Here is a 19,976-nt window from a genome sequence, read left to right as displayed (position 1 = left end):
TGCGGGAGGTTGCGGGAGAGTGGGTGCCTGAAGAGCGGTGGGGGCGTGTGCACGCGACCTATCTGAAGAGCGGTGGGGGCGTGTGCATGCTACGTATCTGAAGAGCGGTGGGGGCGTGTGCATGCGACAAATCTGAAGAGCGGTGGGGGCGTGTGCATGCGACAAATCTGAAGAGCGGTGGAGGTGTGTGCATGCGACAAATCTGAAGAGCGGTGGGGGCGTGTGCATGCGACAAATCTGAAGAGCGGTGGAGGTGTGTGCATGCGACAAATCTGAAGAGCGGTGGGGGCGTGTGCATGCGACAAATCTGAAGAGCGGTGGGGGCGTGTGCATGCGACAAATCTGAAGAGCGGTGGGGGCGTGTGCATGCGACAAATCTGAAGAGCGGTGGAGGTGTGTGCATGCGACAAATCTGAAGAGCGGTGGGGGCGTGTGCATGCGACAAATCTGAAGAGCGGTGGAGGTGTGTGCATGCGACAAATCTGAAGAGCGGTGGGGGCGTGTGCATGCGACAAATCTGAAGAGCGGTGGGGGCGTGTGCATGCGACAAATCTGAAGAGCGGTGGAGGTGTGTGCATGCGACAAATCTGAAGAGCGGTGGGGGCGTGTGCATGCGACAAATCTGAAGAGCGGTGGAGGTGTGTGCATGCGACAAATCTGAAGAGCGGTGGGGGCGTGTGCATGCGACAAATCTGAAGAGCGGTGGAGGTGTGTGCATGCGACAAATCTGAAGAGCGGTGGGGGCGTGTGCATGCGACAAATCTGAAGAGCGGTGGGGGCGTGTGCATGCGACAAATCTGAAGAGCGGTGGGGGGGTGTGCATGCGACAAATCTGAAGAGCGGTGGTGGTGTGTGCATGTGACGTATCTGAAGAGCGGTGGGGGCGTGTGCAGGGCTGGAGCAAGCTGAACTGCCGCTCTAGGCAGAGGACGGTCACGCCGCCCTCAACCCCAATGTGAAAACGAAAGTGACCGGTTATGAAAATGAAGTGAGGTGTTGCGGACCTCTATTCTGCCGCCCTATGCGCGGATATAACTGAGGACGCGCGGCTGCTGAGGGAGGGAGGGATGTGTCGCGGATGCCGCCCTCTCTATTCTGCCGACCTATTTGCGGATTTAATTGAGGACGCGCAGGTGTCGCGGACCTTTATTCTGCCGCCCTATGCGCGGACTGAGGACATGCGGGTGCTGATGGAGGTGTCGCCTTTGCGTGAAGATATCTGAGGACGCGGGTGGTGAGGGAGGTGTCGCGGACACAACTGAGGACATGGGTAGTAAGGGAGATGTTGCGGATGCCGCCGTCTCTATACTGCCGCCCTAGGCCAAGTGGTGCTCGCTGCAGAGCTATTTGAGGAGAGCTGAGCTCTAGCGAGGGGGAGCTTAAGCTTGAGCTCCACCTTTTTTGCACTTCTTCTACGAGTGATGTCACTGGGGGTAGGGTTAGGGGTGGGGTTGGTGTACGCATTAAAACAGCTTACAGGAGGAGGAGCAACAGCTCATGCTCCCCCTCGCTGGAGCTCAGCTTTCCTCAAATGGCTCTGCAGCGAGCACCCTCTCCCCTAGGCGGCCGCCTAGGTCGTCTCTATGGACGCGCCGGCCCTGGGCGTGTGCATGCGACGTATCTGAACAGCAATGGGGCGTGTGCGTGCAATGTACCTGAAGAGCGGTGGGGGTGGGTTGTGCGTGACGTACCTAAAGAGTTGGAAGGATGTGGTGGAGAGGGGCATGCAACGTATTTAAGGATCGAGGGGGGATTACAAGAGATTATCCTTTATCATTTATCAATTATAGACTATCATTAGTTTGCGGGCATTCGTGAGTCTCTATGCATTTGCGGGACACTTGGGATGTCTGGAATCTACACGCTTACATCCGGGCATTCATTGGCCGTTTGTTAAAGGAAGGATCAGAAAAGACTATTGATGTAAGGGACTGTCAGTACATGGATCAGTTTCTTCCTCCATTTCATAAGTGTAAGTAAGTGCGATTAAAATGATTGGCTCCTTGTTTTCTCTAGCTTGTAAATGATGTATTCATCTGTGTTTTGTTACTTGTAACCGATTGACTCTATATGGTTAACTTTATATTCTCATATCACGTCTAATGCCACGTTGAAAACATGCCACTTTGTTTAAGGATTTAAATGTGTTTTTGAGTTCGCTTTCCACTGCCGTTTGTCGTATCTATGGCCATCGTCAACTCTTCTTACATGCAGCAGTCAAGTATTAAAATAGTTCAGCTTTTGCCGCTGTGTGGATTAATACTGAATGTGTGTCATGGTTAAGAATAGAGCAATATACTGGTGTTTAACTGCACATACATACCTGCCAACATCTGTCGCTGAAAATCCAGGAGACCGAGTTAGGTTTGGAGTGAGGTGTCTGAATAACACTCAGGGCCGAAGCAAGCTGAACTGGCACTCCAGGCGAACGTTGATCACGGCGTTCTCAACCTGAAAGTAAAAAAGAAAGTGACCGGTTTGCGGATGAAAGTGAGGACCAGGGGGTTCACGGACACCCCCCTCATTATCCTGCCGCACATGTCAGCCACGTAGGTTGCCTCTATAGATGCGCCGGCCCTGATGACACTGGTGAGAACCGTGTACTATGGTGTTAGTAACTACTATGAAGCCTGTTTCGGGCACTTAAATAACAAAATGGGTGGCTGGCTAGAGATGGGTCTGAAATACGGGAGACTCCCGGGAAATACAAGAGGTTTGGCAGGTATGCTCCCACATACACTCTGATTACTTCAATGTTGTTGATAAGCCATGGAGGCCATTGCACTCGTGCTGAACTCTGTCGACCAATCACAACAGGCTGTCATTGGTCCAATCAGCGCAGATTAGCTTCGAGCTAAGGAGCACCTTGGGAACAAATGAATCAATTAACGAATGATATAAGAGTCTCTGGGATAATTAGGTAAAAATAAATGCAGATTATAAGACGATGAAAGAGTTTTTTGACCTTGCCTGCATATTAGACTGTTGTTGGAGCCCCCTAAAACCAAAATATGACCCTAATTTATGTATAATAGGGGCTCTTTAATATATTTGCTAACACGAACAGTACACTTATTACAGTATTTATTCGTCTTTGTTAACATTAGTCTATAAAAACAAAGCAGTTCATTGTTAGTTCTTGGTGCATTAATTAATACTAACTAATAATACTTTGCATTTTAATAATGCATTAGTAAATGTTAAACTATGATTACTAATGCTGTACAAGTATTGCTCATGTTATTGTTTAATACATTTACTAATATCAACTATTGGAAACTTTATTAACCATAGAGTTATACACTAGATATCACATTTGGACTGCCACTAGTCAGGCTTAAAGCCAATGTGAAAATTTTGGACTTTAGCACTGTTTATGGGTGTAGTAACGAGCGAACAAAGAAAACAAATCACAAAAGCAGAACATTTCCTAGGTAAGACGTAATTTTTGACGTTTTTGTATGTTACGAAATTTTGTGCTCAACAAGTAACGCTGTTGATGATATATTGTAAAGACAATTACTGCAGTGACCAAAAGGCAAATAGCACCAACTTGCACTAAATACTCTGCTTATCCTAGTTTTGTTGAGTAAAATAAGCAAACTATGTGTGTGATGCTTTTGGGCTGCACTCGCCAGCTGGCATCCATTAAACACTTTATTACGATATGTAGTTGTGTTCTTTAAAGATAGTTGATGCTAATACACTTTAGTATGGTTCAAAACCTTTTTACTATGAATTACTATTGTATTTTAGTTTAATTATTGGTGTGTGGGACCGGTGCAGTGCTTTCAAACAGTAGAAATGTATGTAATCGACGCATAATCTCTCACTATACACTTTACTAACCCATGGGGGTGTTTAAACCTTTCAATCAAAATTCGAAGCAGTCACGTAGGTATAGGCGAAAATGAAGCTTCGGACTTTATTGATCGTGTGATTATGGCAAAAGGAATCAAGCTCCGGTACACTGCTTCACTGCGTGATGAATCGTTTTTTTGATACATGCTTTGAAGCCTCGGCGCACAACGTCACATCACTAACATAAACTGACAAATCAAATCGTTATCATAGATAAGAAATGAATTCAGCATACAATCTCCAAAAGCTAATTCATAATTGCACGCACCATCATGTAGGGTAGTTCTCGAGACTTACCTGAGCTGAAACAGCCCTGCAGCGGGAGGGAGCCCCGGGCTCGAGGATCTCACAAGCTCAGGGTTCTCTCCCAGGACAGCATGCCAAACAAGCTTTTTAATCGATCATCGGCAAGGGCGAACTCTTGAAACTATGTGATTTAATCCGACGCGATTCCTGAAATAAAACCACTTTTGATTAGCAGTATTTCTATGGCTAAAGTGATTTGATTTGTATTTTTGGCACGCTTTTTTTTACTAATAATCAAGCAATTAAACACTATCAATATTAAAGTTTTTAAATATCATGATTATTATAGGCAGCCTTAAATGTGTAGTATATATATTAATATTATTATTAGTAATATATTGCACATTTTTATCATTGAGAGGTCAATTTTGAATGTTTTTTCTTGTATTTTATTTATTTTTTTGTGCACAATTTTTCATCACAACAATGTACCATTAATTCTGGAGTTTTTTTTTTAGGTAGATAGTCTTCACTATTGCTTTTATTATTATGTAAGTAAGAATAGAATAAACTCTTAATCCTCTCCAGTTATTTCCTCTACCTTTCATATGGAAAAAAGGCAACACAGAAACCGCCATATTTGTAATGTGGGATTTCCACCACATATTTTGCGTTGCTTTGCATGTTTTGGGATTCTCGGATTTACAACATGTACACACAAAAATATCTAGGCAAATTAGATTTGGTATAAAGTTTGACAGTCTATTTGAATCCCAGACTCACAGTCACGAAACTGGAGGCTTAATGATATGTTTTTGTATTTTGTAACATGGCTGTATCTTTTCTCTCAACACCACAGGTAAGGCAACGTTAAAATATCTCTGATATTAAGGAATATAAAAAGGGAAGAGGGTTTCAACATAAAAGAATTAATATTTTTACAGTCTACTTCATGTAAATAATTTTAATTATCAGGTTTATTAGATAACTAAGCACTTTTAAAGCACTATTTATTATATAACTTAATTACTTCAGCTTTTTACAACTTCATTAATTAATTTGATTCCACTTAATTTATTACGGTTTTCGATATTAATTAAGTTGGGAAAACTTCATTCTTTTAGGTGTAAGAAGTTGAAGTAATTTAAGTTGATTCAATGAGGCTTTTTTTTCTTCAGTGCACAATATTAATTGTAAAACTATGGTTTTCTACGCATAATGTACTATTTTTACCCACTATTTTTGATTAATTTGTTTAAATTCTTACACAGTGTAACACTACTCCTTGCATTGAAATGTCTATTCATAGGGTTATATTAATAATTTGCATAAATAATAAATATCTGTCTTTTTTATTACTCTGTAATGATACATGTAGAGTGAAATCTCAAGTTACAGATGATCCCATTTCTGTCTATTAGATGTTGAAAACATTGCTAACCCAACAAATGACTGTATTTATGAAATCATATATCATCATCACAGGTTGCCGAAGCTAGACCTCCAAAGCTCATTATCTGCTGCCTCTTCATTGGGTGTAAGAAATTACAGCTTATATTCACTGTATTCATTTATATTCATATGTTTTCATTTATATTTACTGTTGAAGTCAGAATTATTAACCCCCCTGTTTATTTTGTTCCCCAATTTCTGTTTAACGGATATATTTTTTTTTCAACACATTTCTAATCATAATAGTTTTAATAACTAATTTCTAATAACTGATTTATTTTATCTTCGCCATGATGACAGTAAATAATATTTTGCAAGACACTTCTAAACAGCTTAAAGTGACATTTAAAGGCTTAACTAGGTTAATTAGGTTAACTAGGCAGGTTAGGGTAATTAGGCAAGTTATTGTACAACAATGGTTCTGTAGACTATTGAAAAAAATATAACTTAAAGAGGCTAATAAATTTGTCCTTATTTTAATGGTGATTAAAAAATTTAAATCTGCTTTTATTCTAGCCGAAATAAAACAAATAAGACTTTCTTCAGAAGAAAAAATATTATCAGACATACTGTGACAATGTTCTTGCTCTGTTAAACATATATTGGGAAATATTTAAAAAGAGAAAAAAATCAAAGGGGGGCTAAAAATTCTGAATTCAATATTTTTTTTACAGCCAAATAAATTCAAACTAGGCTGAATTAACACAATTCCTGAGTTTTTTTTTTTTTTTTTTTTGGACAACTAAGTTGTTTTAAGTTAAACCTTTTCGAATTTGTAAAAACTATTCGGTTAACTTAATCGATCTGTTTGAACAACATGAAGGAATTGTGTGGAACCCAGCGTTTTGTACAGTGTTGCTTTTTAAAAGTTATAATTAATAAAATGATGTCATTCTTATTAGTCGTTTTATGCAACCATATTTAGGAAAAGACCATTTTCATTTATAAATTAGGATTTGGTTATCATAAATTAACCTAAGCACATTTTGAGTCTTAAACAACGTGTATTAACGATATTATATGTTAAGTAACCAGTTGAGCATTTAGTAATGCATTAAATACAATTGTCTGTGTTAAGGCTGATTTATACTTCTGCATCAAGCACACACATATGGTCCGGCGCAACATTTGAGCAGTTGTGGCTAACACGCGCCACTCAAAAAAGTAACTGCATGTTTTGATGACGCCTAGCACAAGCGCTGTGATTGGTCATCTTGGTAGCCTTGACAAGTGTGGGTGGCGCAGAGAGCAGCGAGCCCATGGGAGCGAGTGTTTACAAGTGTCGAGTCCAGTGGAGGAGCTCCAGATGGAAACATTTGTTTTGTGTTTACCTTATGATAAAAGTTGTTGCATGTCCGCCGGTTCCCGCCTTTAAATAAGCGAGTTTTAACTACTTAAAACAAAACACCCGAAGAAATATGACACAGAGGAACATAAAAACCTACTATCGTTTATACTTCTGCATCAAGTGGACGTGTATGCTCCGGCGCAGCTTTCATGTGGTTGCATAGCCCTCGCCAATGCTAACTCGCACCTCTCAAAAAACTTAAGTACACGGTGCAACAACACGTACTGTAAGCTCTATGATTGGTCGGCTTGGTAGCAAATGAGCAAATGCAGTGCTGAGAGCTGCAAGCCAGATGGAGTGAGTGTTTACAAGTGTCGTGTCCTGTGAAGGACCTTGCCATACCTGACGAATAAATGTCAGCATTTAACATTAATTGGCATAAGATGTTGGCTTGACGTTGGATTTTGGGCACTTCAACGCAACCTAAAAGCAACCAAATATCAACATTATTTGATGTCGTTATTGGACGTCAAAATAACGTATATTGTATTTTGGTCACCCGACATCATGTCCTAAATCAAACCTAAAATTAGCATGACGTTGTGAAACATTTGTTTTGTGTTTACCCTTTGATTACAGTTGTTGCACGTCCGGTTCCCTTCTCGAGTTTCATCTCTTTGTATATTAAGGTAGTGTTCGGAAAAAACTGCCAGCTAGCGTTTGGAAGTGTTATTGCAGAGCAACACAAACAGCACGCAGAATTATAAATGCACGACTACAAGCAAGGCATGCGCCATGGATCAGGCCGATCACTCGACGCAGAAGTATAAACCAGCCTTAAAGGTGTTCTACAAAATTTTAATGGCCTTATTCAATTTAAATACTTGTATTATGAATATGTATTCTTTTATTCTTCCAGCACTACTAATGACACCCACAGAGCCCATTAACTGCTCTGAACCAACTTCAGATGCTCTTTTATCAGCCCTGAAGGCGAGCATTATTGGTAAAACTGATATGAGGCCAGTCCTTTCACCAAAATCTCCCACCAATATCAGTTTGAGCTTCACTTTGTATGGGATTTTAGATGTGGTAAGTTGAATTTAACATCAGCATGGAGATCAAACATTCATTCATTTATTTTCTTGTTGGCTTAGTCCCTTTATTAATCTGGGGTCGCCACTTATCCAGCGCGTTTTTACACAATGGATGCCCTTCCAGCCGCAACCCATCTCTGGAAAACATCCAGACACAATCATTTACACTCATACACTACGGACAATTTAGCCTACCCAAATTACCTGTACCGCATGTCTTTGGACTGTGGGGGAAACCGGAGTACCCACACGGACACAGGGAGAACATGCAAACTCCACACAGAAACGCCAACTGACCCAGTTGAGGCTCAAACCAGTGACCTTCTTGCTGTGAGGCGACAGCACTACCTACTGCGCCACTGCGTCGCCTCAATCCATCACTTATGTGTGAACTTTAGATTAAAGTGTGAGTCTTGCAAGATTAAGTGAAGTTTCACAAACTAAAATCGAGAGGAGCACGTGATATGATTGATCGCGGCTGGTCTCTCATCTGTAATTGTTAGTAAGCCAATCCGATCATTCCAAACTCACTATAAATAGCCCGACAAGCGTTACTCTCTCATCTTCGTTTTTTGAAGAATCCCCCCCATCTTATTCGTTCCTCCTTTACCAGGGGGAGCTCTCGAGAACTACCTAATCTCAGACCCCTTTACATGCTCATTGACCAGGAGGGAGCCCCGGGGTCAATTATCTCACCTCAGGGTTCTCTCCAGGGACAGCATGTAAACCTGCTATTATTATCAAGCAATATCAAAGTGTGAACTCTCGAAATAAGAGTGGAAGAAGAGTCTTTTTCAAGAAGCTGAAGGGGCCAAAAACTGAACCCTGTGGAACCCCTAAAAATCTGTTCAGATTAAATTACTTGCATTATATTCTGTATATTCTATTTAGGGCAGCACACTGTCACCTCATAGCAAGAAATTCACTGGTTTGAGTCCCGGCTGGGCCAGTTGGCATTTTTGTGTGGAGTTTGCATGTTTTCCCAGTGTTGGCATGGGTTTCCACCGGGTGCTCCAGTTTCCGCCAAAGTCCAAACACATGTGGGCCAGGTGAATTGGATAAACTAAATTGGCCATAGTGTATGTGTGAGAATTTAAGTGTGTATGGTGTTTCCCAGCACTGGGTTGTGGCTAGAATGGCATCCGCTGCGTAAAATAAATGACGGAATAGTTGCAGGTTTATTCCGCTTTGGGGATTCCTGATAAATAAGGGACTAAGCCAAAGGAAAATGACTGAATGAATGATTCTATTTAATTTAAAGTGCAACCAATCAGCTCTCTCCGATGTTGAACTTTAATATATGTTAATGAGCATTTGTAAGATAAAACATTGTCACATTTACTCTTCTAGGATGAAAAAGCGCAAACATTTGAGTCGTTCATTTGGGTGTACTTAGTAAGTCTTTTGCAACTCCTCTTTCAAGCATCGTTCGTTACATTTTCATGCTGCTGAAAATAATTTAACAATGTTTCGTCTTTGTAGTTCTGGAATATTGAAGGATTGAGTTGGGATCCCGAAGAATGTGGAACCGACAGAATCTCATTGCCTAGAAAACAACTGTGGATGCCTGATATTGTGATTAATGAATTGTGAGTTAAAAGCTTACAAGTTATTATATGTTATTTACAGCGGTGGCACACCAGATTTCATTTGTCAGTATCAAGTGTTACAATTTCAGTTACAGTTGTTTTCGCTGTGGTACCAAAATCATTATTAATATTATTACTATTAGTAATTTAGCATTAGCATATATGCTTTAAATATTGTTCACTAATAAAAGCATTGCATTAAGCCATACAATAAAAAAAAAAACAGCTAACAGAATGCCTCAGTTACACTTGTTTACTGAAAGAGGTCAAATTGACAAGTGGTCACTCCCAGACACTGAAGCTAAGTACTTAGAGAGATGTAGACAAGCAACTAGTACAACAATCACCAAACTTTTTCCTGTAGGTCCGGTGTCCTGCATATTTTAACTCCAACCCTAATTAAACACACCTGTACAAGCTAATCAAAGGCTATGGCTGTGTCCAAAACTGCATACTTCCATACTATATAGTACGCCAAAATCAGTATGCGAGCCGAGTAGTATGTCCGAATTCATAGAATTCGAAAATCAGTATGCGAGAAGTACCCGGATGACTTACTACTTCCGGCGAGATTCCGGAGTGCGCATCCCATGCATGCTGCGCTATCCCATGATGCCCCGCGAGCGAATTTATGAATGGAAGTAAAGCGACGCAACTGACGCAGGTAGGTCACGTGACCATGACAAAATGGCGGATGTAGTACGTCCGAATTCCGTTCATACTTTTCACATTCAGACTGTATAGAATGTACTTTTCTAACGGCTGAGTAGTACGGTTAAATTCAAATGCAGTACCTACTGAGTAGTAGGCGGTTTCGGATGCAGCCTGAAGGTATACTTCCCTGCTGAAAAATCCAACTTAAACCAACCTAGGCTGGTTGTAGCTGGTCAGGCTGGAAAATGACCTGCTAAATTCAGCTAAAACCAGCTTGACCAGTCTGGTTTAAGCTGGACATAGTTGGTTTTGGCTTGGCTCCCAGCCTGACTAGGCTTATCAAGCTGGTTTTAGCTGGTCATCTCCCTGCCTGACCAGCTAAGACCAGGCTGTAAACCAGCCTTTAATTGGCCAGAACCCCTCTAAAACCAGCCTGGTCTGTTTTTTATCAGTAGGGTTAACACCCAGTTGAGTCAAGTTGGAGCTAAAACCTGTAGGGCACCGGACCTGCAATAAGGAGATTGGTCAGCCTTGATCTAGTATGAGCATATAAGTACCACCAAAGGTGTAAGCATTTAGTTGGGTATGATTTTGCCAAATAGGCATGTGAATGTCACATAGTGATTGGAGCCATGTGTTGACTCCAGACGAGTAGCTGTGACATCCAGTGGTGGTGATTGATGTACATTACCAAGGCTGGGTTATGTATCCTGAACAACACGTGCCTCCCTTTCAAAAATAGCCAAAACACTGCCAATTGCTCCAGGAAATTGACTCTTCGCAAACCCTGCCCCAACACCTTCGACACGTTTTTCAATTTCAGCTATGTGACTCGCCTGTCAATTTTTACTCTCCCCAGGAAAACAGTGAATTATTTCTAAAGAGATGAGATACTGATTTCAGACAGAATCAGACATAAAGGTCTGCAATGCGTACACGAGGGCTAACTCTTAATGAAAACAAATGTGTATAATGTTTACCCACTGTGCAACCCTTCCCTAATTGTGTACTTTGCTTTGTAGCATGGATGAAAATAAAGCCCCAGTCACATATTACCTCTATGTCCAGCATAACGGCATAGTAATGGATGATCGTCCAACTCATGTGATCAGCTCCTGCATTATGGACATCTACACCTTTCCATTTGACATTCAGAACTGCACATTCACCTTTAATTCATACAAGCTCTTTGGTAAGTTGGCTTGACTGAGGAGCACAATTACCTTTCAAAGGGGGGTCTCATGACATTTCTGCATTTGGAGTTATTTACATTGTTAAAGAGCAGGATTCGAATGCAAATCACTGGCCAAATGCTTAAACAAGATTCACTTGATCTTTGTCAAAATCATAATTTTGAGGTTGGTAATAGTTTCAGAACATGGCTCCTGCTAATGTCATTAACACTATAAAGTTTCCCCATGCGATTTACAGTGTTGGCTTGGTAAATCTGACCACCTTCAGGCGCTCTGCTTTTTTCCAGATAGATTCACAAAGCTGTAGCTTTCTGTTAAATTTGTTAAATAACTAAAAATGGAGACAAGACGAATAGAGGAGTACTGAATAGGTACCTAAATGCTGAAACACACCAAGCTGATGCCATTAGGCAGCAATGAGCTATCAGTCAGCGTTGATCTGCCTAGTTTGTTCAGTTTGTTCTACACGACATCTCTTGTCTAGCTAACGAATCAAGTTGGCTGAAATCAACATGGCCCAATATCTGTAAATAATATTAGTTTATATTTGTGTAACCCACTGGGTCCTACTGCACACAATCCGGTCTGAGCTGGAATCGAACCGGCGATTCTTTGTATGGGAATCGCCTCTAGCGTCCGTCACTAGAGCAATTTTAGAGGTCAGAGGAGTGAGGTTTTACCTGCCTAGCACTAGCTGGCCTCTGTTACACTCACCCCTTTAAATCAAACTACCATCCTGGACAAGCCCCCACGTGTAACCCACCGGTCCTACAGCACCCAACCCGGTCTGAGCTATGACCGAACTGGTGATTATTTGTGTGGGAGTTGGTTGCTCTAACAAGGAGGCTAAAGACCATGGCTTTTAGCATCTAGAATAGCACTCACTAGAGTGCCTTTAGAGGTCAGAGGAGTGAGGTTTACCTGCAGAGCACTTCACTAGCTTGCCTCCCTTATATTGGGACATAGAGTCCCTCTGTGGTAAGCAAGAAGTACTGTGAAAATGGTACTTGCATGTGTGCATCATAAGTTTCTGTTTCCCTTTGTGGAAGATAAAACAGATTACTACCACCTGCAGGTACGGAGAGGTACATCTTCTCATCATACCTGCCAACATTTTGGGGGGGAGGGGGGTGATGGAGGAATCGCGAACTGAAGACTGGGGTAGTGGGGGGTCCCAAACTGAAGAGCGGGAGGGGGGGTTGCGAACTAAAGAGTGGGGTCCCTGGTCTGTACTTTTAAGGTTGGCAATCCAGGGACTGTGCCAAAAGGAGTGGGGGTGGGGTGGGGTGGGGAGAACAAAACGGGAGATGGGTCTAAAATACGGGAGGCACAAAATGCAAGCTCTCGTTTCAGTTTGCTGTCTTTTGTTTGGTGTGTTTATGGGCAGATTTTTGGTCTAGATGTGTCCATAGGCAGCCCATGCAAAGCAGTTGGCTTTCATCTACAGTTTACCTGTACTTTGGCATTGGCTTGGTGTGCCCCAGGCTTCAAGATGAATATGGGATTGGGCAAAACAGGCATGATACCCCCCTCTTTACCTGTATTTGTGTTCAGTCATCTCTTGTTGGTTTCGTCTTCTCCACAGCGTCCGACATTCAGATGTTGTTTTATGAAGAAGTGGAGGTGACTCTTGCAAATTCCCTGGCAGTGATGAAGACAAAAGGAGAATGGGAGCTAGTCAATCTGCTTGCTGAAAAACCAGTCATACCTCCAGAAGAACTCAACAATACTTTCGACACACTCATTTACTATGTATGAAAACGCATCCGTTTCAGTTGTAGAACTTTGATAAGGGTAGATTGGAATAATCATGCATTTTAAAATGACTATTTAGTTTGAAGTAAGTCACATGAATTGCCTTATTTTTTATTCTATCAGATTGCTCTCAGGCGTCGACCCACCATGTACGTGGTGAACCTCCTGATTCCCAGCTGCTTCCTCATTGCTCTAGATCTGTTCAGCTTTCTTCTGCCGCCCCAACATGTGGATCGATCTGCCTTCAAAATGACCCTCATCTTGGGTTACACTGTCTTCCTGCTGCTAATGAACGACATGCTTCCCGTCACAGGAAACACCTTACCTCTCATAAGTTTGTATAGATGCCCTTCAGAAAAAATTATGATAATTGCAGACAAACATGAATGAAAAATGACCAACAGTGCATCTTATGCCTTGACATTACAGCCACATTTCGATTATCAGATTGTCTAAGGGTGCTTTCACACTAGTACTTTTGGTCCGCAGACAGGTTTGTTTTTGATTTAAGAGAATGGTACATTTAGCTAGTGTGAATACTGTCCTCTGAACTGTGGCGCACACCCGTGAACTGTACCCGAGTCTGCCTGAAAGAGGTGAACTGGGGTACGGTTTGTGTAAACTCTGGTACGATTCATTTCTGATATGAATGGAATCATACCAAATAACAGAGGTGAGCCATCAACTGTACAACAAACTTTAGTTTACATAACGTTCACTTGTGTATGTCTGTGTATCACCTACTTTAGCAACAAGGGTGATTGACCCATTGCATACACAGTGATAATGTTTGCTTTTTTCCTCCAAAAACGACTTCTGCAGACATTGTGTGATGTCATGTGAACATTTCTTATATTTTTGCGGCAGATAGACACAAGTGGCTTCTGTGTTTTGGTTCTGGTAACAGAATCAGCAGATTCAGTAAAAGCAGAACGACGTATACATGTGATATGCGTATGTCTATCCATTTTGGCATCTTCGCTTTCATAGATGTCACCTAGCAACAGCTGTACACACAACAGCAGCTTAATGACGCTAGAGTGCCGGGGTTCAGAAGGAAAAAAGACAATGTGAACACAAAACAGCCAAGGATGTGGCAAGGGGGGACAACCGAACTTGGGTTCAGACCTGGCAATCGAACTAAGAACCGTTCAGGTACAGTTCCATTTAAGCCTATAGCACGGCATGATTCTTTATAATCCATTCTAGGCACTTTTAGACAACTGTGCTGAGTCATGCGGGACTGGTATAAATAGGACCACAAGGTACCAAAGATTTACCCATTTGTAAATTTGGACTCGTGTTAGTAAATGATGACTTGTCATAATTTAGAAGCAGATAACCAATATAGAAATCAATAAATATAATTTTTATACAAATGTTTCCGGGTACTAAAAAAGTGAACTACTGCAGAAAACTTCTGAATATATCTTTTCCCAAAATCATTTACAAACTAAAATTGTGAATTCCTCTTACAAAAAAAAAAAAAAATGTTTTTGGACAATACTAATACATCAGCCAATATATTGTTTATTAACACATGGCATACAAATTGCAATGGCTTCACCAGATAAAAATTATCATCATGCTTAAGAAAATATTAATTTACCATCAATTCCCTTTTTGTCAGCAATTCTTCGCCATTGAGTATTTTTGTAGTAACCTTTATCAGAACGTTCCCTGATCTTAGACATTATCAGGGGCAGAGCTAGCTCAACTGGCACTGACAAAAGTAAATTGGTGGGATGTTTGTTGCGGACACGAAAGTGAAGGATTCAGTTCACCTTTATTTGTTTAGCGCTTTAACAGTGTAGATTGTGTCAAAGCAGCTTCACACAGAATATCATAGTAAATTGAAACAGTGTCAGTTCAGCTTACAGAGTCTACGTTCAGTTCAGTTTAGCTCAGTTCAGTGTGATTAAAGGAGCGGGGGGTTGTCGGACACAAAAGTGAAGTGCTAGAGTGGGTGTCAAGGACGTAATTAAAGTGCTGGGAGGAGGTTAGAGGGACGTTGTGAAGTGAAGTGCCCTAAGTAATATTTCACCTAGGTTGCCTCTGGACACGCCAACCCTGGACATTACTGATAACAAACACTCAGCATCCATTTTAGGGTGCTTTCACACTAGCACTTTTGGTCCGCACCCGCGTTCATTTGAAGTGAGAGTATGGTACGTTTAGCTAGTGTGGATGTTGTCTTCTGAACTCGGGTGCGTACCCATGAACCGTACCCAAGTCCACCTGAAAGAGGTGGTCTCGATTGAACTGCCAACTGTACAACAAACTTTAGTTATCATAATGTTCATTCATGTGTGTATGTCGCCTACCTTGGCTACAAGTGGGACTGATCCAGTGCAAACAGTGATAATTTCTGCTTGTCTTCACTAAATACGTAATCGTGTGATGTTCTGAATGTTTTTATATTTTTTCGGCAGATAGATGCAAGTGGCTCTCTCTATTTTGGTTTTGGTCACAAAATCAAAAGATTCAGTCAAAACAGAACGACTTTTCTTTGTTTTGGCAACTTTGCTTCCATGGCCGACACCTATCGACAGCTGTACACAAAACAGCAGCTTGATGACGCAAGTATACCAGGGTTCAGAAGGAGGTGACGGTGTGAACACAAAACAGCTGAGAAGTGGCAACGGGAGACAACCAAACTTGGGTTCAGTGCAGACAATTGAACAAAGTGTGAAAGCACCCTTATTCCTGTAGTTTTCTTCAATTGTAATTCTACACTGATTTCAAAATACCTTTCTGTTACTCTAACGCAGGCATGACCAACCCTGTTCCTGGAGATCGACCTTCCTGCAGATTTTAGTTGCAATCCATTTCAAACACACCTGCCTGTAATTATCAAGTGGTGTTCAGGTCCTAATTAATTGGTTCAGGTGTGTTTGATCAGGGTTGGAGTTGAACTTTGCAGGAAGGTAAATCTCCAGGAATGGGGTTGAGCACCACTGCTCTAACACCACAAACCTTTTTTCTTTTTTCTTTTAGCTTAATTGTTTTTAGGGCTACAAATCCTGTGTGAACACTTTCATTTTTGTTTCAGACTAAACAAATCTATAGAACTGAACTGCACCCTTAAAGCACAATTTTCGTCTATTGCAAAATATTGCATTGATATTGCCACCATTTGCTGGATAATTACAATAGTATGCCTAATTCAAATTGATCTAATTTCTTTGCAGATGTGTTTTTCTCGCTTTGCTTTGCACTGATGGTGGCCAGTCTTCTGGAGACCATTTTTATCATAAATATTCTGTGTGGCTCCGTTAACTATGGACCATTGCCCCGATGGGTCAAGGTGCTCTTCCTCAACTACCTTGCCAAAGTAGTTTTCTTAAGCAAAAAACCCAGTGAGGAAAAATGTAATACTGAAGGTAAGTTTTACCGTGCACAGTTGAGTAAATCTTTGTAGTTTTTGATAATTAATTTAAAAAACTATGCCAATTTATGTAAGATCCGTCAAGGCAGTTATTTGAGCATTAATACCTTAAAGGGTTAATAATACTCATCATGTTGGTCCAATACCTTGAGACCTTTATTCATCTTCACAACTCAAATTAAGGGTGCTTTCACATCTGTAGTTTGCTTCATTTGGTCTGGACCAAGCGCAATAAATGATACATTGTTGCATCTTCTGCCGTCTTTGGGTCGTTTTCACACCACACTGCTGGCTTTGGTCCGAAACCAGTTGAAACAAATCAAAATGCAGTCATCTGACAAAATGCGCTGGCTGATTGTATCCCTGCTTTAGACAAACTATACATTACGAAAATGAAGCGCGGCCACGGCTGGAAAACAGTGTTTAATGCATGGCTCGTCACTTCAGGAGGAGGCGTGAATTAATTTAGCTAAACTGCGACATGTTCATCTTGCGGAAATATTACCAACGATCCATCAGGTAATGTTTTCCCATCTCTCTCTGTTGGTAAAGCGCTGACAAATATTTTTCCTCCATATCCCATAATGCACAGCGCATCGGCCTACGGCAGCTGAATTAGTCCAAAATGCACAGTACTTTTTGCGGTTGGATCTGTTTTAGTACGGATCATATTCTCACCACAAACGAACCGCTCCAAGGTTTGTTTGAAAGCGTACCGAGACCACCTCTTCAAGCAGGTCTCGGTACGCTTATTTGGCCCGCTTTTGGTGCGCCCTCGAGTACGATTGCTGCATTCTCACCTGCCCAAACGAAACGCACCAAAAGGGAAAACTAACTCCAGTGCGATTCAATCGAACTAAATAAGGCACCCTAAGATAGTTTAGATGAAATCCAGGAGCTCTCTCATCATCCATAGACAGCAATGGTCCATAAAAAAAAAAACGTTGGTAAAACATTGACTTTATTGGTTCAATTGTAATCATACAAAGCTCCAGGAACACTTTTGTTTACCAAAAAAAAAAAAAAAAAACCTTCAAAAACAACTTTGTCAGACAAAGTGGTTTATTTATAAATTAATTTTGAGAGGAACACGTGCTTATGATTGCTAGCGGCTGGATCCGCATTGTCCAATTCTCAATGGACCAATCAGACGACTCCTAAGCTACTACAAATACCCTGGGTTACGTCCCACCTCTATCTTCGTTTTAAAGAATCCCCCCTTCCACCCCTACTCCTCCTTCTTCCTAGATGGGTGACACGGTGTCTCAGTGCTTTGCTCTGTTGCCTCACAGCCAGAACGTCTCTGGTTCCAGGCTTTACTAAACCAGCAGATGTTTCTGTACTGAGTTTGCACTCTCTCCCCGTGCTCACAAAGGTTTCCCCTCACTATGTTTATTAGTTACTACAGCAGGGGAGTTCTCGAGATCAAACTCCCCTCTCACCTTGCAACGGGAGGGAGCCCCGGGAACCCTGAGGATCTTATGAGCTCAGGGCTCTCTCCCGGGACAGCATGCCAAAGTAGCTTATAATTAATCATCGGACGAAAGTGAAGACCACCCCTGACTCTAATGATATTGCATTGTACTATTTGTAGTAAGCATTCACCATGGCCTGACACCTAAGTTATAGGCATATATAAGTTAATTTAAAAAAAAACATTTTTGGCACACAAAAGTGTTCTTGGAGCTTCGCACGATTCCAGTTAAACCAACGAAGTAACATAGACTGTTTTAACAATGTTTTTGGTTCCTTTTCTGAACTTTGAATTACCGTCTATGGAGAATGAGAGAGCTCCAGGATTTCATCTAAAATAACTTAATCTGTGTTCTGGAGATGCACGAAGATCTCAAGGTATTGGAATAACATAAGGGCGAGTAATTAATAACATAATTTTCTTTTTTGAGTAAACTAATCCTTTAACCCTTGTGTATTGTTCAAATTGACTGCCCTTTCATTATATTTGGGGCTATTTTTGCCCCATTGACTTCCATTATAATGACATTTTTGGAAATCAATGGGGCAAAAACAGCCCCCAACATAACGAAAGGGTCAACTTGCCCATAAATTATTTATGAATATTTTCAAAGTATCTCCCTAAAATGTACATCAAAATAAGATTTGTCAGCAAAAATCATTCCATTTGCTTAAACTGGGAAAAAGTTGTGGCCAAATTAAGACTCAAGATCCCCCAGGGTGGAAAACATCCCTAACAGCACACAAGGGTTAATTGAAGTTACTGTGTAAAGACGAAATGAATATAACACCTTTTTAATCTGTAGAGCTCAGATCCGAACCCAGACCATGTTACTCGGTGGCTGAAACCCTTCAGGGCGAAGATCTCCTCAAGACCTCTCCCGCTCTTCAAGAACTAAGGAAGATTAGAAACGAGTTACTGTCCATCCGCCAGCAGGTCGATAAACATTTGAAAGCTGATGAGATCGTGGACGAGTGGGAACTGCTGGGTCAAGTCATTGACCGCCTTCTTTTCAGCTTCTATGTTGTCTTTCTCTCAGTCAGTTTCTTCACTATTGTAGTCTACTGGATTCACTGGTACCAAAAAACTGCATCCTTGATATAAACAAACATTTACATGCAAATTAGCGCCGGTGAGTGTTCAGGAAAATAAATAGTCTGTAATATTGAAGATTTAATGTATTAGTGATTAATTAGGGAAAATTTTGGGATGTTATATTATACTGTATATGATGATGCTATTTTACATAAATGTATCTTATTTAGAGAGTGTGTATAGTTAGGTCCATAAATATTTGTACATCCACACAATTCTTGGATTTTCGGCTCTGTATACTAACACAATAAATTTTAAATTAAATGAATAAGATGTGTTTTAACTGCAGACTGTCAGCTTTCATTTGAAGGTATTTACATCCAAATCAGGTGAACGCTGTAAGAATTACAACAGTTTGCATATGTGCCTCCCACTTGTTAAGGGGCCAAAAGTAATTGGACAATTGGCTTCTAAGCTGTTCTATGGCCATATGTGTGTTATTCCCTAATTATCGCAATTACAATGAGCAGATAAAGGTTCAGAGTTCATTTCAAGTGTGATCATTGCTTTTGGAATCTGCTACTGTCAACTCTCAAGATGAGATCCAAAGAGCTGTCACTATCAGTTAAGCAAGCCGTCATTAGGCAGAAAAATCAAGACAAACCCATCAGAGAGATAGCAAAGAGATCAGCCATGGCCAAAACAACTGTGGAGTATTCTTAAAACGAAAGAGCGCACCAGTGAGCTCAGCAACACCTAAAAACCTGGAAGACCACGGACACAAATGTGGTGGACGACTGAAGAATTCTTTCCCAGGTGAAGAAAATTCCCATCACAACAGTTGGCCAGAACAAGAACACTCTCTGGGAGAAAGGTGTATGTGTGTCAGAGTCAACAATCAAGAGAAGACTACACCAGAGTGAATACAGAGAGTTCACCACAAG

At 41.2% G+C, this 19,976-nt stretch overlaps 1 protein-coding gene across 1 annotated transcript; it reads left to right on the top strand.

The window, feature by feature from the left end:
• Positions 1–4,713: 4,713 nt before the first annotated feature.
• LOC103909641 (5-hydroxytryptamine receptor 3A) lies at positions 4,714–19,373 on the top strand. The gene is made up of 10 exons (XM_087304730.1): positions 4,714–4,966; positions 5,593–5,644; positions 7,767–7,939; positions 9,295–9,339; positions 9,427–9,533; positions 11,210–11,379; positions 12,966–13,132; positions 13,259–13,469; positions 16,327–16,518; positions 18,803–19,373. The coding sequence occupies exons 1-10, from the start codon at positions 4,937–4,939 to the stop codon at positions 19,099–19,101; spliced, it is 1,446 nt and encodes a 481-aa protein (XP_087160856.1). The 5' UTR covers positions 4,714–4,936; the 3' UTR covers positions 19,102–19,373.
• Positions 19,374–19,976: the final 603 nt, after the last annotated feature.

Source organism: Danio rerio, chromosome 22 (assembly GCF_052040795.2).
Source record: "Danio rerio strain M-AB ecotype USA chromosome 22, GRCz13ab, whole genome shotgun sequence".
In the NCBI taxonomy this organism is placed as follows: domain Eukaryota; kingdom Metazoa; phylum Chordata; class Actinopteri; order Cypriniformes; family Danionidae; genus Danio; species Danio rerio.
Note: the sequence above shows the minus strand (reverse complement) of the source record. Positions and strands in the feature narration are given on the sequence as shown.

Excerpts from the sequence above, each read along its gene's own strand:
- LOC103909641 (XM_087304730.1), top strand. The coding sequence starts at position 4,937 with ATGGCTGTATCTTTTCTCTCAACACCACAG. Across the intron at positions 9,340-9,426 it reads CGTTCATTTGGGTGTACTTA|TTCTGGAATATTGAAGGATT; the intron begins GTAAGTCTTTTG and ends TCGTCTTTGTAG. Across the intron at positions 13,470-16,326 it reads AAACACCTTACCTCTCATAA|ATGTGTTTTTCTCGCTTTGC; the intron begins GTTTGTATAGAT and ends ATTTCTTTGCAG.